Source organism: Rhyacophila brunnea, unplaced genomic scaffold (assembly GCF_057557595.1).
Source record: "Rhyacophila brunnea isolate RB1 unplaced genomic scaffold, BYU_Rbru_1.0 scaffold_11, whole genome shotgun sequence".
Lineage (NCBI taxonomy): Eukaryota > Metazoa > Arthropoda > Insecta > Trichoptera > Rhyacophilidae > Rhyacophila > Rhyacophila brunnea.
The window spans coordinates 23,507,505-23,529,933 of NW_028232763.1; the positions used below are offsets into that span (position 1 = coordinate 23,507,505).

Sequence of the window (22,429 nt, forward strand, 5' to 3'; positions counted from 1 at the left end):
ATTAGAATATACTTGATCAAATATTTGCTCATGTTACTCTTATTCGAAAAATTTGTCTGGTTGTTCCCGCAGTTTCTTGTATAAGTTATAAAATTCTTCTAAAGTGCTTTTCATATTAGGCCCCCATAGACGGACAGTTCTCGTAGCAGTTTGAACATGGCACAGACAATAACTGTTCAATAACTGTACGTTAGTGGACACACCACAGATCAGTTTAACTACCCCATTTAAATCTGTCGAACTGTCAACAGACGTGCCCATATACGTACAGTTATTGTCCGTGGCAGAGCAAGTGTCAAAAACTATGGAGGTTATGTTCGCGGAGATAATACACAGGGGTATTGTTTAAATTAGTTTTAGGTAGGGTATACTTGAACGATGATACACGAATAATTTAACTTTGAATTTATTATGGTTATAATTGTTTTTATTAGAAACAAATTGACATAAATACACACCTATGACGTTGGTAAAATGAATGATGATTTCGCTAGTGGATTGTGTATTTTATCGATTCACCGAAACAATATTATACACATTCGTGTAAATATAAAATATAATCTTTTCTTTTGAATAAATTATTCCCTTTAATGGACAGTATTAATTAAGTAAGAAAACGGTAATATTTATAAAGGTATTGATTTTATATACAATAAGCCACAAAATTATATTTACATCAATCATCAGTATAATAATTAATTACTATGATATTATTAAAATATATACTTAGATTTTATTTAGATTTAGCGACATTGTCATTCACAATTAGGTATATTAATTTATGTTGTGAACGTCTTAAATTAATAATTTGTAATATTCACTACATACAATAAATAAAATTAGTCTATATTTTCACAATAACTTAATATTTATAATGCTCTCTAAAATTTTAACATTTATATTATATTGTATAAAATAATATGTTTACATAAATAACTATTACTTTGTTTTACTCTCGTAAAAATAAATAAAATATAATATTTGCGATCTCCGCGTACATAATATTATTATATTTTTAATAATAAATGAATTTGTATTTTATAACAAGCAACACCAGCCGTAGTTGTATCGTGCGGTATATTCTACTTAAACGTTACCGCCATCTAATGTCAGTCGAGAACTTTCGGCTAGTTGAAATTCCAACAGTTTTACAAAAACATGGGAGTGGGGGGTCGCTGGCAGTTTGAACATGGCACATATCTGAAAGGTCGAAAAGTGTCCGTCTATGGGCGCCGCAGATTATCTACCAAAGATAACTGTATAGTTATTAACTGGCATGTTCAACCTGTTACGAGAACTGTCCGTCTGTGGCCGGCAATTGGTTTCATTGTCCCCATATTTTGCTGCAAAGTTTTGCCATTTCAAATAGGAGTTTTCCAGCAAAAATTTTTCTGTGTTTATGGTTTCCTATCCCTTATTTGACGCTGAACACGACCGGACGCGCGCGGGCTACTACGGACACTCTACCCGTGCCCCTCCCCGCGCCTATTCCGCGTCGTACACGCCCCATGACTACGGCCAAGCGCTTATGGGAAGAGCCCGCCGCATATACGATCTTGTCTGCACCAAGCTACACGCGCCAAAACAAGACGCGCGAACACCCGTCCCCACGCATTGTCTACGGACATGTCGAGACGTCTTCATACGTCTGATTTGCCCGCACCGCCGCCGCGCCGTGCCGCGCCCGCCAACTCACTACGGCCGAGCACTTTTGTATCCGGCAAATCGGTAGCACTATTATCTATGGTAACACTGTTCCACATTGATTGTTTGTGATTTTTTTTAATTATTTATGGAATCTATGGTTTTCGCACCATGCACAATAGCACCGGTGTTGTTTTCATTTTTTTGCAACACGAATTAATATTTTGATAATGAACTATAATTCCCAGTAAAAATGTATGCATAACGATTTATTCTTTAAAGAGTTTTATATTTTCCCGCGTAGATGCAGATGCATTGTCTTATTTTAGTGAAGTAGTGTGAAAAATATGACAGTTGAATTAATATATAAGGACTACCTTATACTGTATGTCAATATTGAGTTTGGCTTCTGTTTTGTTATGTTATTTTCCACTTATTGAATGCGCTTCCTCAATGTGTTCGTTGATCTTAGTATTTAATCGTTGGGAGATGTTTATTTTATACAGTTCCGTTTCTTACAATTATTTTTTAGACTTATGACGGATTAAAAGCTGCAACCGCTGTCTTAGCAGACTTTGTGATGTTACTTAACGTAGAATGGCTGCTACAAATTTTCAATCAACTACGAAAAAGATCAAGCCTATACAGCACCCGCATCTCGTATTACAGACTCCTATCGCATACCATAGTGACTCTGATCTTTCAGTTTTGCCCATTGAGAGGAATGGAATTGGTTAGTACTTATCAGTTTAATTTCCTTCAAATCCGTTATTTATGATTTTATGGTTATTTTTCATTATTTTTAGTTCTTTGTGCACGACTTTAGCAACCCCTGAAAGAATGAGTGATGTGCCATCGATCATAACCGTACTTAGAGAAACTTACATTTGTGGGCCTGTGAATATTTCCTTTTTTATGATGCTGTACCTATTTATCTTGATAGAGATCTTGGACTCTATAGACGCCTGGTTTGGGACTTTCTGTATGCCAGTGTATTTACTTAGACAGCAGTCGATCAGATATCAAACATTGATTTCGCATTGAACGCATGGGTGTCGAGACTCTTTTTTTATCTTGTCTGAAAATCATTTCCAGCAGCCTATTATTTTTTTTTTTAAAGAAAACAACGATATCTTCATGTAAAGAATATGTTTATCTATTACTTAACTATTTATTGCAGTTTTGTATTTATTTATTTATTATTGAGATATGTAGTTCAATCATTTTTATTTGAGCCTAATTTGTCTTTAGTTAGATGGGTCACAGATGTATTGATATCATTTGCTTCCGTGCCTGTTTCAATGCTAGCAACTAACACCAACAAGTGTGAATCGCTTTTGCCATAACGAAAGTGCCACTGAATTACCTGTGAATTACTGATTTACCTATACCCATGTATAATTTTATTGTTACTCGTTGCATCATTTCCGTAGTCATTGTCCATAGAACTATTCTGAAGCTTCACTTAATTTTGACTCAAATACTAATAGAACCATTTGTAAGTAGTTTCATGATGTAATATATTTTAATAGTCCTATCCCTTTATATATATAATGCGAATACATCAACAAGTGTGAAATGTGTTCCATCATATTATATTTCAGCCATCTGCCAAAATTGCGGAGCAATCGGGGTGAAGCATGCCTTCTATACGAGACAGAGGAGGTTTTGCAGCATGACGTGCTCAAGACAGGACATCTCTTACTACAAATCTCAGAAGAGCTCTAAGAAGAATCCGGGAGGCGATGATGAGGAGGACGTCGCAAACCGCGGCAGAAAGCGAGTGAACCACAGATTCAAATTCGCGGAGAGCAGCGAGCGCATGGCCGGGATGATCCCCCTGCAGCCCCTGCCCCAGATTCCCGCGGTGTGGCGGGCCTCTCTTGTCGACTTCATGCAGCAGACGCCCCTAAAGACAGCAAATGTGAATAACACCTTCCAATGGGCTGACCGGCTGTCTGCGGGCGACTTCCTGGCTGCGCCTGTCAAACTTTTCCGTCATGCCCCGCTGTCTGACATGTGGGACAGCGTGTTCGAGGGCATGAAGGTGGAAGTGAGAAATCGGGACTGCGACAAGAAGTCGCCCGCTGACTATTTCTGGGTGGCCACCGTCTTGCAGCTTAAGGGCTACATGGGGCTGCTGCGCTACGAGGGTTTCGGGAACGACCGCTCCCAGGACTTTTGGATGAACCTCATGCACTCGGAGGTCCACCCTGTAGGGTGGTGTGCCACCCGGGGAAAACCCCTCATCCCGCCTCGTTCCATCGAAAATGAGCACCCCGACTGGAAGAGCTTCTTGGTGCGGCGGTTGACGGGCGCTCGCACTCTGCCCGCCGACTTCTATGCCAAGATATCCGAGAGCCTCGAGTCCCGCTTTCGCACCGGCCACACCCTCGAAGTGGTGGACAAGAACAGGATCTCGCAAGTAAAGGCGGCGACGGTGCACGGAATTGTGGGAAAGCGCCTGCACGTCAGGTATTATGACAGTGGGCCTGACGACGACGGCTTCTGGTGCCATGAGGATTCGCCTCTCATCCATCCCGTGGGGTGGGCGCGGGCTGTGGGCCACCCCTTAGACGCGCCTCCTGCTTACACTGAACGCCTCGACACAGGCGTGCCCCACCCTGACGACGCCACAGCCGACCTCTTCAAGTACTATCTTGACAAGGACCCCCACGGCATCGACTTTGAACCTAATTTCGTGGAAGGCATGAAGATCGAGGCCATCGACCACCTGAACCTGTCATCGGTTTGCGTGGCCACCGTGATGAGGGTGCTCCTGCATGGCCACATCATGATCCGCATCGATTGCTACCCCCCAGACGAGACAGGTGGTGACTGGTTCTGCTACCATGAGCGCTCCCCGTGTATCTTTCCGGCAGGTTTTTGTGCACAGAGGGGTATCCCCCTCACCCTGGCCGCAGGCCAGCCGCCCTTTGTGACCGCCCCCCTCTCTGACTGCATCCCTCCCCATCCCCTCCACGGATTCGTCTCCGGTATGCGGCTCGAATGCGCCGATCTGATGGATCCCCGTCTCGTCTGCGCCGCACGGGTCTCCCGAATCGTCGGCAGATTGATCAAAGTGAGCGCCTCTATTTTTTGCTTGTACCTAATACATAAGTGTTATTTGAAAAATAATAATCATTATGAGGCGTATGCATGAAATCTCAAAGGAACGGCCTAATAAGAAAGCTATAAAAATGTATACGTCACTATCTGCGTACAGGCGTGCGCGTGAGAAAATGCTAATGGCTGCCTCCTGTCACTTTGAACATTAGCATAATATACCTATTGAACGTAGGTACTTGATGGAATTTGAATTTAAATCCATTACAATTCTAAGGTTGATTGCAAAGTGAGTTATATTCATCAGCTGCCATTTTTTATTAATTTTAATTGTACTAAGCATATTTTATTTTGGTATTCGCTTTTTCTAATTATTTACTAATATGTTTTGCAAAAAGAAAGTAAGTATTTTTATATTTTTTTTTTAATATGGCTTTATTCTGAATTTTAGCATGAAGACGTTTAAAATCGTCTTCCTGGTGCTACAATCCCATGTGAGTCAGTTAAATCCAACTCGACACTGTCCCTTCATCCGTACAAGCTTGACCAGGTCTTCGTTTGCCTTCTGGCTTCCCGAATCTCAGTTTCTCTGTGTCGCATCGCTCATGTACGTGTACGTGATCCAGCTATATAACGCTTCCCAATTTGCTGGACTGTACAATGTTTTTGTTATTGTATCCCTGTCTCCACCCTTACTGTGTCTCATTGATTAGTCCGAAGATACCACGCAGCATATCCACTCAAATAAACCCTGCACTTTTTCCATATTTTTGGTCATGAACCAGGTTTCCGAGCCGTACATGCTTATTTAACCTTAGTTTTTTCTTGCTAGATGCATTTCAAATGCTGGTTCAATTCATTGAAACATAGCACCTTCGTTAGATCGAACATTGATCGAAGATTTATTACTTAGCACAACCCTTCTCTTATTTTCGATTTCTAGGCTACTCTCCCAGATATACGAAATTGTGAACTCTCATAAGCACTGCTATGCGCCCTGAAAGTGTCACATGCTCTGTCTGGTCCTCTGGATACAATCATAAATGTGGTTTTCTCTACAATAATAGTGAGCTCTAGTGTGCTAGTGTGACGTTTTCCTTAAGGTCCACAATACTCCTTTGGTAACATTTTAATTCTGGTGTATGATTTCAATATTGTCCACTTATGGTAATGTTAATAAATTTATAGTGATAGATCAGACTAGATCGTTGCCTTTATAAACAGGCCTCAAATTCTTTATTTTTGACCTATAAATAAACATAATTTCAATTATTAACTGCTGTCATATTTATATTATGGATGAATTTTTCATGTATCCAGACTTCAGAAAGCTGTTTATTTGCATGCAGTAATCATATAAATGTCCAGGTACATTTTGACGGATGGGGGGACGAGTACGACCAGTGGCTGGACTGCGAGAGCACGGACATCTATCCGGTGGGGTGGTGCGGAGCCGTCGGTCACCGACTCGAGGCACCCTTCGTTCCCGCCAAGCAGCCCGCTGCGGTCCTAAAGAGGAGAGGCAGAAAGAAGAAGACCACCAAAATGAATACCGAACAGCAGAAACTTCCTCTAGTCAATCCTATAAGTGGTACGTATGTATTTTATTTACATACTCGTAAATTTTATTCTTTAATGTAATAAAATACTTTGATATGTAAACTACTTGGATTTACCATAATTTCACCAAATATGCAACAGTTTATAAGGATGAACCTGTAACATAACATTATTTCTAATTTTTCTAACTGGTATACTGTTTAAATCAAAGATGTTGAAAAAACCTTCTTCTATCGAGATCGAGCCTAAACATTGAAAAAACGAGTCAAAAAAAGAACCTCTAGGATAGTGATGGTGCACGCGAGGTGATTTTGCATGATACGCGAATGTTTTATTCTCAGAGAAAAAAATAACTATAATTTAAAAAATATTTTACACATATATATTATTGAAAAATACTGACGACATAGCCATGCGTATTTTTTCAGTTTTTAATATTATTTATACCGATAATATTTACCAATCGATACGCAAACGAAAATGACGAAACTCATGCATTGCATTGTATACAAAATAGCAGGCAAATACCTTAAGTACTAAATACTAAGAATGAGCATTATGTTTTTGATCGATTTACAATGATTGAGATCACTGTAGTGAGAGAATGCCTCACCTGATCTGAGCAATTCTGGTGTCAATTTGTGCGTAAAGAACCAAACTAAGTAATGAATAAAAGATATGCCTTCGGCTAGAAACACGGTGAAAGATAGAATCTTAATAGAATTCTTAAATACTATTTTTATTTTTTCCCCATGAAAAACTGCTTGGCACATCAGACAGTAGTACAATAATAAAACGTATTTGCTAAAATTTTGACACACATACGTAAAAAGCTTCGCCAACCCTGCTTATAAAATTTCCATAGGGAAACCACAGAAGGCTCCATCAGGAAGAAGATTCAACATCTTAGTTTGAAATAATTATTATAACATCTAATATGCAAATGTTTTAAATCGATAATCTTTTTTAGAACCTTTGGGTGTATCAAATAATCATGAAGCATCTCAGAGCCAGCCGCCTTCCATAAAAGACGAAGTCATGTGTGCGAGTTTCAACAGTCACGCGGATGATATGGAAGATTTCCAATCGACATCGAACATGGACAGCATGTTAAATCTTCAATCCGCTCCGGATATAGATGATATCGACGACGTCATGAAACTCCAATCTGCCTCGGACTTAGACGATATCATGAAACTTGAATCCGCATCAGACATCGATGACATCATGAAACTTGATTCTGTAGGGAATATGAATGGCATATTGAAACTGCAATCGCCGGCGGATCTAGAGGACGAAGTCAAATTGGGATCTCCTAAGCTGCACCCGTTGGATTCCATGATTGATGACGGCCACGGAAACGACATCATCCTCGATGACAATTTAGACTTTGACATTACGGATATCGATGACAAATCCAACTTTGATAATATTGAACCACCCAAACATTGCTCAGACAATGGTATGGATATCGTCGATGAACCGCTCGATGACATCGACTTGGCCACACCAGAAACAGGGGTATGTTTGACATATTACATTTCTATCTATTCTACATTCAAACTGTTGTAGCTACGATTTCATAGCGTATGCGGTCTAATATCGCCTGTACGCACGGTTTTACTTGCACCAATAATGTGTATTTTGAACTATCGCGATAATAACTGTTTACAGCTAAAAGTGCTGACTGTCTCGCTAATCTCATTATTCAAGAGTAAGCGAGACGCGGTGTTGTCATTTTATGGTACTAGTTGACATGTCGTGAAAATTGGTTAACCTCAAAATGAGTTTCTGCGCGGTGTGGTTTGTTTTTTTACCAACAGGTTCACCACTATTATTCTACTGTGCAGGCGCAGATACAGTAAAACCTCGTTAATACGAATTCCGCGAGACCGAAAATCATAAAAATAATCGAATTACGAAATATGAAATGTATGGGGGGAAAATACTAAAAAAATTTTTTGATTATCAATAATCACAAAACATTGTAGGTATTTATTTATCATTATATTATTTCACGTATAATATAATATATGTGTTGATGGACAAAAACAAAATATTAAAAAAAAAAATACTTTCCTATTTCACTGAAAATAATGGCTAAAATATTGAAAAAATTATAATGCATTTCATCGTCGATCAGCATTTAAATATTCCAACTGTGGAAAAAGTATTGTATGGTTCGATACTGACCAAAAGTATCAATACTTTTTTGACAGCGCTAGGCACATGCACAGGCCAGCTCAATCGATATTTTAGCAAGATTGAGGTTGATTCATCACCATTTTGATATCCTACAGAAATTAAACATTTCTAAATATGTACATACTATACTAAATTGAATTAATTTGTTGATTGCAGATTACCCCGGCTATACCTAAAGTAATCCCGAGACTTGTCGGAAACTTCACTGTCGACTCGAGTATACTGAATTCCATTGATCCTGAATCGTGGGACCCCGATGACGTCGCCAGATTTCTTTCCACAAACGACTGCGCGCCGTATTGTCAAAATTTCTGCCAAGTCACCGGCAAAGTGATGTTAGAGTTGACCAAAGACGAGATAATCGAACTGCTCCAAATGAAAGTCGGCCCGTCGTTGAAAATTTTCGATTTAATCCAACAGCTTAAGTGCAAGCTGAAACCGGCGCAAGCCAGAATCAAAAATAATTTTAAGTAACCATCGATCGGTATTTATAACTAGACGACGGAGGATGCGAGATCTTTTTTTTTACATTTTTCTATGCAACATGCATGACTTGAAAATGTTTTAAGTAATATTGTGATAACAGTAATAATATTATTATTGTCCCCGGGAGTATTTTTATATGGGAGGAAACTAATACGATTTATAATAAGTTTTTTTAAGTCATTTTACAATGTAATAATAAATACATGCTACCTATTTCAAATTTGTTAGTACGATAGTAAAATTATGAATATTCTTTGTATGAATGAAACTCGTTAAATTTATTATCTTGCATGATTGCATTATTTTAATTAAGTTACTATTGTGTGTACAGGGATCACTCTATTATTGCAATTAATTAAAAGCATCCTTAACACGTTACCTACCGCTCTTGCCGATGTGGTGTGATATAGTAGCCGAGCGTTATGAACCGTACGTGCCATATCGGTGTGTTTAGACTATTAAATAAACTATTCAATTTCTATTCAAAATGAATTCTATATTCTGTTTTAAATTTGCGGGTGTGGGTGTACGGCGCTGCATTTTTTGAATCTTTGAGGTTCGTCGTACATTAATGATCGATCATAAAATATCCACAAATAGGTATTTGTTTTGAAACATCTAAGATTTGGCTTTAATTCATCATCCTAATAGCGAAGAGGTCATAACAATAATCGATGTAGATTAGTGATAATATGTATTGTACAATACATAGACTAAAATGTGAGGTTATTAGTTTGAAAGTCAGTAACCTCTATTTTAGTAGATTCTGATTCTTATTTTTATGTTTTGTATTCATAACATATCAAATCCAGCTCTGTTTTTCAGTAATGTAGAATTAAACCGGTGGTTGATTGTAGAATTGTAGAAGCTGCTATTTTTTATGATCAACTTTGAATATGGTCTTTTTATTAATTTTAATAACATTAAGGGCATTATATTATTTCGCTTTTCGCTTCGTCTGATAGTATATAAAAGAAAATATTCCATTTGCATTCTAAATGTGCTTGAAAGTTTTTTACGATTATCTCAAAATGGTGGAATATGAAGTTTACCGACTTTGAAACTTACAGCCTTATACCTATGTAGTGGATAAAAACCTATTTAAATCCCAAAATGAATTCAATATATTTTAAACACCAGACTAGGACTTGCTATTTTATTTTTACACATTATTGAAATAGGTTGATTTAAGTTACATAATTTTTAATTTAGCAATCCAAATTTGCTTATTATATTGGCAGTACTCGGCATACCTATTTTGAGTAATTTTTGTGTTAGGTAAAGTGTTTAATGTGATTTTATTGCAAAGTTATCATGGCTCCATCCCAGCCTTACCATATTTACCTAGCTTCACTTTTGTGACACTCACTATAGTATATATAAATATCGGATAAATATTTCAAGAGATCAAGTTTTATTTTACCACATATTTTTCGCGAGAACTATAATGCCTAGGATTTCATGTTTTTTTTATCATCAGATTTTTAGTATCTTAGATGTAATTTTTTTTTTTCAATATGTATTTGATTCAGAATGGCCCAAATTTCTTCTTTCTGGGCCATATCCGTTATAGGACGGTTGGCGATGGTTTTATCAATCTTTTACTTGTCCGTCACCACTCTTAACTGGATGGAGTGCCGAGCTCAAACCCGTCTCTCTAAGAATCTTGAGCCAGGATATTCCTCTTTTGCCAGAGTCTCGTGTGCCAGAAATCTTTGAATGATAAGTTGCATGAATTTATATCTTTCGGGATGTCACATGATGCGGCCAAAGTATACTAACTATCTAATTTCCACATCTATGATTATTTCTTAAGTCTTTCATCCACTACAACACCTCTTTGTAATCTTGTTTTTCCAGCCGGTACAGAGTGTTCATTTATATACCCACATTTTGTAAGCTTTTGTGTGAGCATCTTATCACAGAACAGATTAATAAATAGAATTAAGATATGCTATACCCCAATGCTCTACATTTTGAAGCAGGGTTTTGAATGTGTGAGTGTCCTACGAAAATTAATCATACATAGACATGCAATAATGTGTATTGCAACCTTCAAATACACCAATATTGAATGAGCGTCGGTGCATAAACCGGGAGCAGTTCTCAGAACGAAGGACAAGCATATTCTTGACAAGTGTTTAAGTTTATCCCATATTCTTCCACACTCGAGATCGGTTGCCTGTTAAGCCACACCCGTTATGTATTTCAGTTCCCATTAATTCTGTATTCCCTGGTATCCACGCTTCCATTCCATATAGTAGGACCAAAAAGACAGCATCCCACCATTCTCATTCTACGTCTAGGCTTAGATTGTGGCTATATATAGTATTATCTTCAGTTGTGTAAGACTGAAAGGACCCAATGGCTAGCAACCATTCCTCATTAAAAAGTGACCTCCATACTGAGCAGAAGTAGTGGCAATATTTATTTACTACCTAAACTATAAGCATTTGTTAGCTATTCTCATAACCCTAATCCCTGGGGTGGTGTACAAGAAGGCAAATGGACAATATTACAAACTCTCAGCCACCAGGATTCGAATGCGGGCACACAGATCACAAGCAAGTACAAAAGTCTCACCATATTTTCGCAGTCGCTGGTCCCTTATACTCACAGATGATTTTGCGTAAAAATCTCAAATCAATACAATCATTTCGTATGTTATCAAGTTTTAAACTTTTTTTGTAGAGCAATAAAAAGTAACATTATCTGGATTTTACACCAATAAAACAAAAGAAGAAAATAATATCTGTAATTATTAAGAAAAATGGAGTAATTAGAAAATTTTATCCGATTATCTTGATAAAATCGAATACATTTTTCAAAAACGTATGTGCAATATTATACACTCTTTACACTTAAACATATTACTACTTACAGTGGAACCTCTCATAAGGAGCATAATTCGTTCCAGAATCTTACTTGTAATGTGAAACACTAAATTTTCCCATATAAATTAATGTAAAATACGATAATGCATTCCATGCCTAAAAAAATACTTATTTTTTTTTTTATTTATAACGTTTATTCAAAGAAAATTACTTATTTATGAATTTATGACAATAACTAATTCTTTTTTACTAGAAAACTGTCTAGAGACATTTGTTTTTGCCGATGCTTCAAAATTTCGTGAAAATGTGACAGCATTACCATTAAATAAATTTGTAGTGCGCATAGCCACCGCCTTATTTGGGTGATGCTTCTCAATATACGACACAACAGCTTCCAATACTTTCCCATGACACTAACATGCTAGCGGAACGAATGCTGAACACAGACCGACACACTGGCGCGGAATGTCCCGGCGCACAAGTCTTTGACGTGAAGAGGGGACTTCCCCTTTCCGCGTCACTCCTTATGCAAAATGTCACTCGTTAAGGGAGCCATTGTTTTACAATTTGTTTTGCTCGTTATGAGAGGTTCCACTGTATTTACATAATGTTCTCAATAAGACTTTGTAACACTAAATCGAATATCAAATCATAATTTTTTTGGATAGTGAATGTACAATACAATAAGAAAACTAAGACGTCCATAAAAATATGGTGCGTTATGTTACCCCTGTTTCATATTAAACTAATATTATCATGCAACCATTTTCTGTCAAACGGTTGCATAGAAGCTTTCGTATTTTCGGTCACCGAGCATTTGCTACTAAGTTCTCGTTATATGTGACTTAATGTTTGCTTACATACGGGGAATATTGAAGTGGTTTCATAGAGTTCCAATTCATTTGATTATTGTTCTCTTCACTTTTTTTATTTACATACCTACCTTGATTGTTTATTACTGTGCCATAACTAGTAAAATCTGCTTAATGTGAAAGTGTCCGATCCACCTCTGTCGGCAAACAATAATCGTGAGAATTTTCACTGCACGATAATATTCATTTGAAAGTTACAAGTGAGAGAATGATGTAATTATTAATAAATAATTGAGATGTAATAAAAATACTGGGAAACGTCAAATTAAATTCACGCGTAATAAGAAAAAAATGTAAATTTTATTTAGACAGAGTGCATGAATCGAAACAAAAATTCGAATCTGTATAAATTTGATTTCAATGTCTTGACCCGATAAATCGGCCCGGCTCGTAGGAGTTTTCACATAGGTAAGATGTGTCCATACATCGGCGCAATCGGTGCATTCCATATGAGAGTAAAAGGGTTATACAATAATATATAGTTTATGATTACTATGAACCCTCGGATTGATTTCACTTAACACTATTTTGTACCCTTTTTCTGATTCCCTATTTGTTTTATTACACAATCTTCATTTACATTAATGTCAATGTAAAATTTATAAAATTAATCACATTTCAAGAGACAACCCTGAAAACTGATTGCTTTTTAAGATTTTATTATTAAGCCAGTGGCGGAGACTGCCTGATCAGTGTTCTGTAATATACCCACAATGAATAATAACATCTAGTTCACTGTTGATTTTAAATTTAAATATTATTTTTGTATGAATCTTTATTAACCCTTTCGCTGCGAGCCATTTTCGCGGGAATTTATTTTCAGTCAACTGATCTGTTAAAACGGTCACTACAGCTAAAACAGATCGATTCCAAAATTAAAAAATAGATTACTAGATGAACTATATATCAGTTATTCCAAATGCACCAAGAAATAAACTATATTCGTTACATTCTCACTAAAATAAATCGAAGAAAGTGAAGACGCTAAAAATTATCGAAGCTTTGACCGCGCGTTCAAAATGGCGGCCGTCCAGTCTTCACATACATGGTTTCTACACATACTACCGAGCAATTCGACGCGTTTGTATTTGTTATACACAGGGCTGTGTTGAATACATGCTGCCGTGTAGTTGGTTACGGTCTATGACAGATATATTACTAAATCACTTGTGGAATAATCAGTGGGTTATCGCTTATCGCATTTAGTAAGTCATAAACTCAAATTTTATTACCGTTTCAAATTCTGAACCTATATTTATTTTCATCACCATAAAATAATGTTGTCATCCACTTATTCATTAGGATGTTTTGGAGAATAAAACACTAAAAATAATTACCGCACTGCTAAAATACTATTATAATATAATTTATGAGGCGCCGTCGGCTTTTTCATTGTACAAAGGGCCTGTCGAATAATCGCCAGGCATGTGAACAGAGCCAACACAGTTTCGTGGCACATAAAAAATATAAATTATTACCCATTATAATAATGTAAATATCAAACATGGAACAATGAACAAAGCCAAACAACTGGAGAGCTGTGCATCGATAAAATATTTTCCAGCATTATTTCTTCGATAATATTATGTGGTAGTGACATTTTGGCGGGTGAAATAATTATTTCACATATATTTATAATGACAAAAAATACTAAAAACAAATCTTCAATATGTTTCTTTCGAGATCACAAATCACTAAGAAAAAATACATAACACTAACGTAATCATAATAATTAATTAAAAGGTAAATAAAAATATTATCGATGCACACTTTTCGATGCATGACCAATGTTTTGTTTTGATAACCCTGGTGACGCATCTAGTACACCCGTCTTCGCAATGGCGCGCGATTCAAACAACTGAATAACGAGTGTTCTTTTCAAAAATATATTTCCTTGTGTTTTACTTGACATTTTTATGATCTGTTGCCTGATATGTCTACCTAAAGGTTTGAACTAATTTTTAAAGCATATTATCCACAAGTGTCTCTTCTAGTTTGGTCAAAAATACGAGATAAAGTCTATGGCATGTTTACATGCCATACGCAGTCTAAGGGTTAAGTGCTGTGCTAGTTATCTTCAGTAGTTTCGATTCACACTAATAATTTCATAATATTTAAAGGTGGTCACTGTGTTCATATTTAAATTATTTTTACAAGTCCAACCTTAACACAATCACTGCTAACCTTTTAATTACCACATGTTAATTATATCTAATGGCCAACGACTCCAAACGCGCCAGTCGCGGTGTTAGCACTAAATGAGTTAAATAGGCCTTAAGTATAATAATCATTTAGTAGTCTTCGCCACTGCTGGTGGGTAACCACATTTTATAACTTTTTGTATGCCAAACTTTTTAAAATATTGTATTTTTCATTTTGGTACGAATAACCTTGTGATCTTTTAGTGTTTTTATTTTGGAAAATAAACAAATTTATTTCCTCCCTTAAATTTGTTTCATTTCAGAATTTCCACCACCCTAGCATATAGCATCCCAAAATTGATGTCCAAATTATTTGTAACTAGCCATATCACCCGGCGCTGCCCAGGAGTGGAATTGTTTATAATATTTGAAAATAAAAATTCTAAATTTAATACGTAGAGTGCAAAGGATTGAATTTTAAAAAGTAAAAAAATATAATAATAGAGATTTTTATTTTTAACGGCCTACGTGCTCGTCGTAGGTCAAAATTGAGTTTTTATCGTATTTTCAAACCATGATCCTGGACACTCCTTAAACGTTGTAGATAATCTATTTATATAATTTTGAAGCCTTATTATCCTTTATACGAGGGTGGGTCAATAATTCCTTAGAAAAAAGCATTAAAACAGTTTTTATTTTTGTATTTTTTTTTTATTTCTCAACATAATCTCCTCGGAGCTCAATACACTTGGTTAGACGTTTCTCAATTTTTTTTAAACCGTCAGAAAAATATATTTTCGGAAGGTCCTCAAAATAAGCATTTGTCCGATCGATGACTTCTTCATTTGAAAAAAAACGTTGTCCACTTAGCCATTTTTTTAAGTTTGGGAAAAGGAAAAAGTCACTGGGGGCTAAATCTGGCGAATACGGTGGGTGGTCGACCAATTCGAACTTCAATTCTTCAATTTTAGCCATTGATCGTAAACATGTGTGAACACGGGCATTGTCCTGATGAAAGAGGATTTTTTTCCTGTTTAAATGAGGCCGTTTTTCTTCAATTTTGTTTTTTAGCTGGTCCAGTAAAGATGCACAATAATCCCCTGTTATTGTTTTTCCTTTTTTCAAATAGTCAACGAAAATAATTTCACGTGCATCCCAAAATACAGTAGCCATAACCTTACCAGCTGATTTTACGGTTTTCGCCTTCTTTGGACATGGTTTGCCTTCGCAATCCACTGCTTTGACTGTTCTTTCGTCTCGGGAGTATAGTGGTGTATCCATGTTTCATCTACAGTCACAAAGCGACGAAAAAATTCATCCGGATTGCGTTGCATGAGCGACAACAGGGCTTTAGAGGCCACCACCCTATTGCGTTTATTGTCGACTGTGAGCAAACGCGGCACCCATCTTGCAAAAATATTTTTCATGCCCAATTTGTCATGTAAAATAGAAATGACGCTACCTTTTGAGATCCCTGTAACCTCAATTATCTCACTCAACTTTAATCTTCGGTCACTTAACACCATTTCGTGGATTTTATTGATCATTTCTGGTGTAGTCACCTCTACAGGACGTCCTGAGCGTGGTTCATCCTTTGTTGATGTACGACCACGTTTAAATTCATTTAACCAGTTATAAATAGTTGCAAGTGAAGGAGCAGATATGCCGTGAACTAAATCCAACTCATTTTTTATTTCCTTTGCTGTTAACCCTTTTATATTAAAATGTTTAATAACAGCTCTAAACTCCATTTTCCATTTTCCACAAGCAAATTTTTTTTTTAAATGTACGAGAAACACACAACAACCCGACCAATCTGATTGAAACTTCGCAGCATACTGAATCGGTAGTGCCGCTGCATGAAAACAAACCGCTTACAGTACTAGTCGCGCCACCTGTCGGCTTTTCTAAGGACTTATTGACCCACCCTCGTAGTTATTTTAAACATTTGATGACTGCATAAAGTATTTTTGTTACATAAAATAGTATTCTTTTAAACCTCTCGCTCTAATGTTTTAGAATATAGTCATATTTCGGTACATAACTGTGCAGTGGTGTTAAGATTTTTTACGTTTATTAATTTTTAAACGCATTTATAAAACCATTAGTATAATTTATTACGAGATAATTTTTGTAAAATATTCACGATAAAAAATTATATTGATAATCTCTGTGATCCCAAATTTGACAAGAATTAGGCATTTTATTATTAAAAAAATCGGCAAGATTTATACATTTGAAGATGATTCTAAAGATATTTATTATAAGCTATGTTTTTGACCATTCAAGTTTGATAAACATCTTATGAATAATGATTGCTTTATAATAATTATTGACCTAAGAATAAGGTAGTGTTTTTTTGAAATACGCCATTTCTTTTGTCATTCCCCAGTGGTTAAGCTACAACATACGGCCGTAGCCATAAATTGACAAACTATAATTGAAGTAGGGAGTAAAATGATATTGACGCGCGTGTTTGAACATGTACCGTTTAAAAAAAAATTCGGTTAGGCAATCATTATTCATAAGATGTTTATCACACTTGAATGGTAAAAGACATAGCTTATAATAAATATCTTTAGAATCATCTTCAAATGTGTTAATCTTGCCGATTTTTTGAATAATAAAATGCCTAATTCTTGTCAAATTTGGGATCACAGAGATTATCATTATAATTTTTTATTGTGAATATTTTACAAAAATTATCTCGTAATAAATTATACTAATGGTTTTGTAAATGCGTTTAAAAATTAATAAATGTAAAAAATCTTAACACCACTGCACAGTTATGTACCGAAATATGACTATATTCTAAAACATTAGAGCGAGAGGTTTAAAAGAATACTATTTTATGTAACAAAAATACTTTATGCAGTCATCAAATGTTTAAAATAACTATAAAGGATAATAAGGCTTCAAAATTATATAAATAGATTATCTACAACGTTTAAGGAGTGTCCAGGATCATGGTTTGAAAATACAATAAAAACTCAATTTTGACCTTCGACGAGCATGTCCCCCCTTAACATAATATAGCAGAGGGGGGCAAACTGCAGCCCGCGGGCCGCATGTGGCCGGCCAGGTATTTTTTTGCGGCCCGCCATCATTAATTGTACTTCTAATTACGAATAACTTTTTTATAATTAAATAAAATATATATTGACATAGATTAAAAATTGTTTAGCAATAGTACGCGATCCATTTTCAGTACATATTGATAGTGTACCGACAGAGCTACAACTTGAGATTATTGATCTGCAGTGTGACACTGATTTAAGAGAATTGCACTGTCGTGAAGAAATCTCCAAATTTTACAATGCCCTTAATTCAGACAAATTCGACCAACTTAAAGATTATGCAAGAAAAATGTTCTTTATTTTTGGATCAACCTATATAATATCGAGGTTATACTGACAGAACGCATTAACTCAGTTTTTGCTGTTTTTCTGTTTTAAATGCCAAAATGTATACAATTTTATGCTCCACGTCTTGGTAAAACGCACAAAGGCATAGGATATAATGGTGAGAAAATAGAAACATTATTAAATCATATTTTTATTTTGATAGAAAGCATGATAATGACCTAATGCGTTCTGCGTATACAAAATACAGGACTTGTATCATGTAGTATATTTTGTTTGCCATAAAGGTTAGTCTTTATAATGTAGAAAAAATGTTTTTAAATCATAAAAAAATCTACGTGGGAGAAACCTTTGAAAAAAAAATTAAAGTCCTTTTTGCGATTATCTCAGAACTTGTTTTAATGACTTAATGCTTTCTGTCAGTATACCCTCGATATGTGAACGAACCTCAATAAAAATTCGTTATGATCAAATATCTCCGATGCCCATTTACAAGCAGTTTTGAGAATATCAACTACAAAATTAACACCTGAATTTAAAAAAATGTTAAAAAATGTACAACACAAAATGGTGTTTTACTTGCGGCCTGCCGAAGAGAGAGCCTTGAGAAGAATTCTTGAATTTGGCCCTCCATCCAAAAAGTTTGCCCCCCCCCCTGTAATATAGTATATTTTTATACATGTATTGCATTTAAATATCTTAAAAAGTAGTACATATTATTCAGTTTATTATTTTAAGGCTTTTTTTCTATATAATATAAATATCCAATCCATCATTCCAGGGCTTTTCGATATACAATATTTGTGGCTTTGCCAGAATATATAGATTTTTACTACTCCTCACTCTTGATACCGCTACGTACAATTGTCCGTGAGTGAAGTATACCGATCTAATGTGGCAGCACGGCTCGGTTGGCTACCTGCCGATTAGAGATTCTAATAACACAATTAATTGCATCTTACTTTGCCATTTGACCTCCGATCGAGCTGAAATAAACGCCAATATTTTTTAAATGTACACATTCTAGCGACATTTTCAATAAAAAATGGAGGTTGCAGTATTAAATTCCGCATTTTAAGGCCCTGTATGCGGCAGAATTTTCCGCAAAAACCGTAAAACTGTCCCCGGGGTGCAACGGGTTAAATCTGAAATTCGAGACCCCCACCACGCACTCTGGCTCGTCGACCCCGTCCACTGTCCAAGTCGAAATCCGACTGCGCGTGTGGATTTGTATAAAGAAAAACTGACACGATGTACAAACAAATATATTTTCGAGATTATAGTATAGATAATCTCACATTGATAGCTCTTTTTCTACCTCATTGCATTGACAAAAAATACATTACTTTTCTTCTTTGTCTGCCTGATAGCCCTCTCCGCAGCTTTCCTACACCTCACGGCATGCAGGGCCTTCATCAATGTGAAACCTGTGGCAATCTTGATTTCCTCCATTTGGAGTAAATCAAGAATGATCCCATCTGGAGGAAGCTCTTCCTCGTCCCCTCCGAGCTTCAATCCGACCCAATATCACGAGTTTTCCAGGTTATCTTCTCTGCGGGCTATATCACAAAAAAACTGAACGAGTCCAGCGAAGGCAAACTGAAGAGAGCGTCTCGAATTTGGAGTTCGCTGACTATTGTTATTATGACGTTTGACCGTCCAAAATGTCACATAAGACATTAAATGTGCAGCGACGAAATATTATTTTTCGACTGTCTGTGGCGCGTGCCAAGCAGTTTTTCACATTGAAATTTTTTTAAGAATCCTATTTAAAAATGATGTTTAGATACCACTCACAGAACATAGCATACATATAGCTTTATTACTTTTATTAATTATGCCATACATTTCGGTCCATCAGTTCTGGTCTGCCAGAATTAATACAAGCTACACCAAGTTTTTTTCCTTATTTGATACAGCTATTTTTGTGGGTAGAAGAATTTTTTTTGTAACTATTTATGTTTTTGATTAGTTTTATGAAAAATATTTATCAGCACGGCCAAACAACGTGGTAATCACGGTAGCTGTCGATAAGCTGACTAAGTAATGGGTAATGACAGTCGGCTGTCGGTAAAGACAATATACATCACCTCTTTCATGTGCATGCGGTGCGAAGAGATAGTCCTTTCTCATTCACCTGTCAATATGACGTCAAACATGTTTGAATTTGTTGCGGCATATAAAACCATTCCAGGTTTTCGCAGAACATAATTTGGGAAACCCTGCTTTAGTCTATTACCAAACCTCTGGCATTATTCGCCGACCGGTTGGGAATCGCCGCATTAGGGGTAAGAGAATTTAAAATAAAACAACTTTTATACATGATTAATATCTTTTTTACTGTATGGTATATTGCTCAACATGTTCTACATAGTACATATTATAATGGGTCAGGATCAGATTGGAAGTTTCACACTTCTCAATAAATACTGGAGTAAGATTCAAATATCAAACTGTTTTTACATAGACACATTTGAATAATAATTTATTCTCAAATATTTACAATCAAGTTATGCATATTTCAACAAAATGTCTTGTGCTGTTGCCTACAATCGTATAAATGACAAACTCTTTATAATGTTAATTTGGTATTTTGCTAAAATAAAATTTGATCACATCCTTAGTTATTGAAAGAAAGCATCTCAAAATACCATGAGTAATAAATACATATAAGTACATAGTACGAAATATAAAATCTTTTTTGATCCCTATAATATAATTTATGCAATTAAAAATAAAATGGATCATTATGGGTTTTTATAAATTCGGAAATTTGAAGGTTTACTGAAAATAATATTGCACAAGAGGCCGTCGGCTCGTCATTTTAAGAGACAGGTCTAATTAGCCGAACGTCCGATACGGTAGGTTTCTCATTACCGATTTAAATAAAAATCCACAATGGAAAAAAACCACGGCGTAAGGGTTACCCGGACACTAGATGGAATTCAAATATACATACAAGTCAAACGAATTCATCAAACATCAAAACTATAAATAGAGGTATTAATTAAATTAACATATCACCCAGGTTGCTTTATGGAATTTCTTTCAAAACAATTCATATTAGGTCGGTATTATGAATAATTAATATTTTAATTGCAAACTAAGAATTTTTGAAGATAGATTCTAACCGTTCATACAATATAAAAATAATAAAATATAGTGTTATCACATACTCCGATAAAATCAGTAGGTACGCCGACTAAACAAACATCATTATGAGAAATGACAAATTTAAAGAAAATAAAATGCGATAGGTACAATAGAATAAGTGAATGATTCGCAGGAAATTTATCGAGACCGATACTGTTTTGCCGGTATTACTCCTAAAACTTCCATCGTGATGTTGTTTTGATTTTTTATGAAGCTAATGAAGGTTTACAGAAGTATTCAATTCCGGGAATAATTATTATATATGGCATTATTTTGTAAAACAATCTTTAGGACATTGAGATTAATGTTTCAACTTAAAAAATGACAAAATACATCACATTTTTAACCTACTTAAATAAAAGAAAACAAATGCAGTTTTTAGCACTCACGAATTTTTGATTCAATTAATTGTATCTATAAGTAATACATAAAATTAATGCTGTTACGCCAGTTAATTATGGAGCCATGCTAATAATACTTTTTTTAATTTATCGGTCTTATGGCAAAGAGCATCTGCGCATCTATTCTATAAACAAGCGGTATAGCTATTGAGGGTAGTTTATCATATTTATGTATTGAGCAGTTAATTGTTACAATAAGTTAACCGTCTGAACTGTCAAAAAGTGCCATGTTTTAACATCACCTCTCTTGGCTGTTGACAGTTTAGATGGCTAACTTATTTTAACAATTATAATACCTCAATCAGTGATGCCAACCGTACTATAATTATAGTACAATAGTATAATTTTGATTTCGCGAAAAATGTAAAATACTATATATTTTTCAGAAATACTATAATTTTTACGCCTTTGTACTATAATCAGCATAGAAAAATATGGCAACACTGACCTCAATACTTACATAAATATGATAAACTACCCTCAATAGTCGCCGATAGCAGTCTTGTGGATAGAATATATGCGTAGATGGGTAAATTCATAATACATTATAACTGTAAAATAATTGAGCAGCTTACAATGATTTTTTATTAAATATTTCTAAACGATGAGCCGGAGAATGATGATGACGCTTGCAATTGATTATCTGTTATCTGTATAAATTATTATTGACATCTTTCTAAGGGTTAGTATGATGACTGAAATGGA

The 22,429-nt window shown here is 35.6% G+C and overlaps 1 protein-coding gene across 2 annotated transcripts; it reads left to right on the forward strand.

Annotated features, from left to right (window-relative positions):
- Positions 1-1,796: 1,796 nt before the first annotated feature.
- LOC147078494 (MBT domain-containing protein 1-like) lies at positions 1,797-11,687 on the forward strand. 2 transcript variants are annotated; one of them, XM_085960043.1, is made up of 6 exons: positions 1,797-1,899; positions 2,177-2,377; positions 3,249-4,726; positions 6,079-6,301; positions 7,241-7,791; positions 8,632-11,687. In XM_085960043.1, exons 2-6 carry the CDS (start codon positions 2,242-2,244, stop codon positions 8,947-8,949), a joined length of 2,706 nt encoding a protein of 901 aa, XP_085816169.1. In that variant the 5' UTR covers positions 1,797-1,899; positions 2,177-2,241; the 3' UTR covers positions 8,950-11,687. The 2 variants fall into 2 exon arrangements, with proteins under 2 accessions (XP_085816169.1, XP_085816179.1); XM_085960053.1 differs by lacking the exon at positions 2,177-2,377 and having other exon boundaries at positions 1,824-1,899.
- The last annotated feature ends 10,742 nt before the right edge of the window (positions 11,688-22,429 follow it).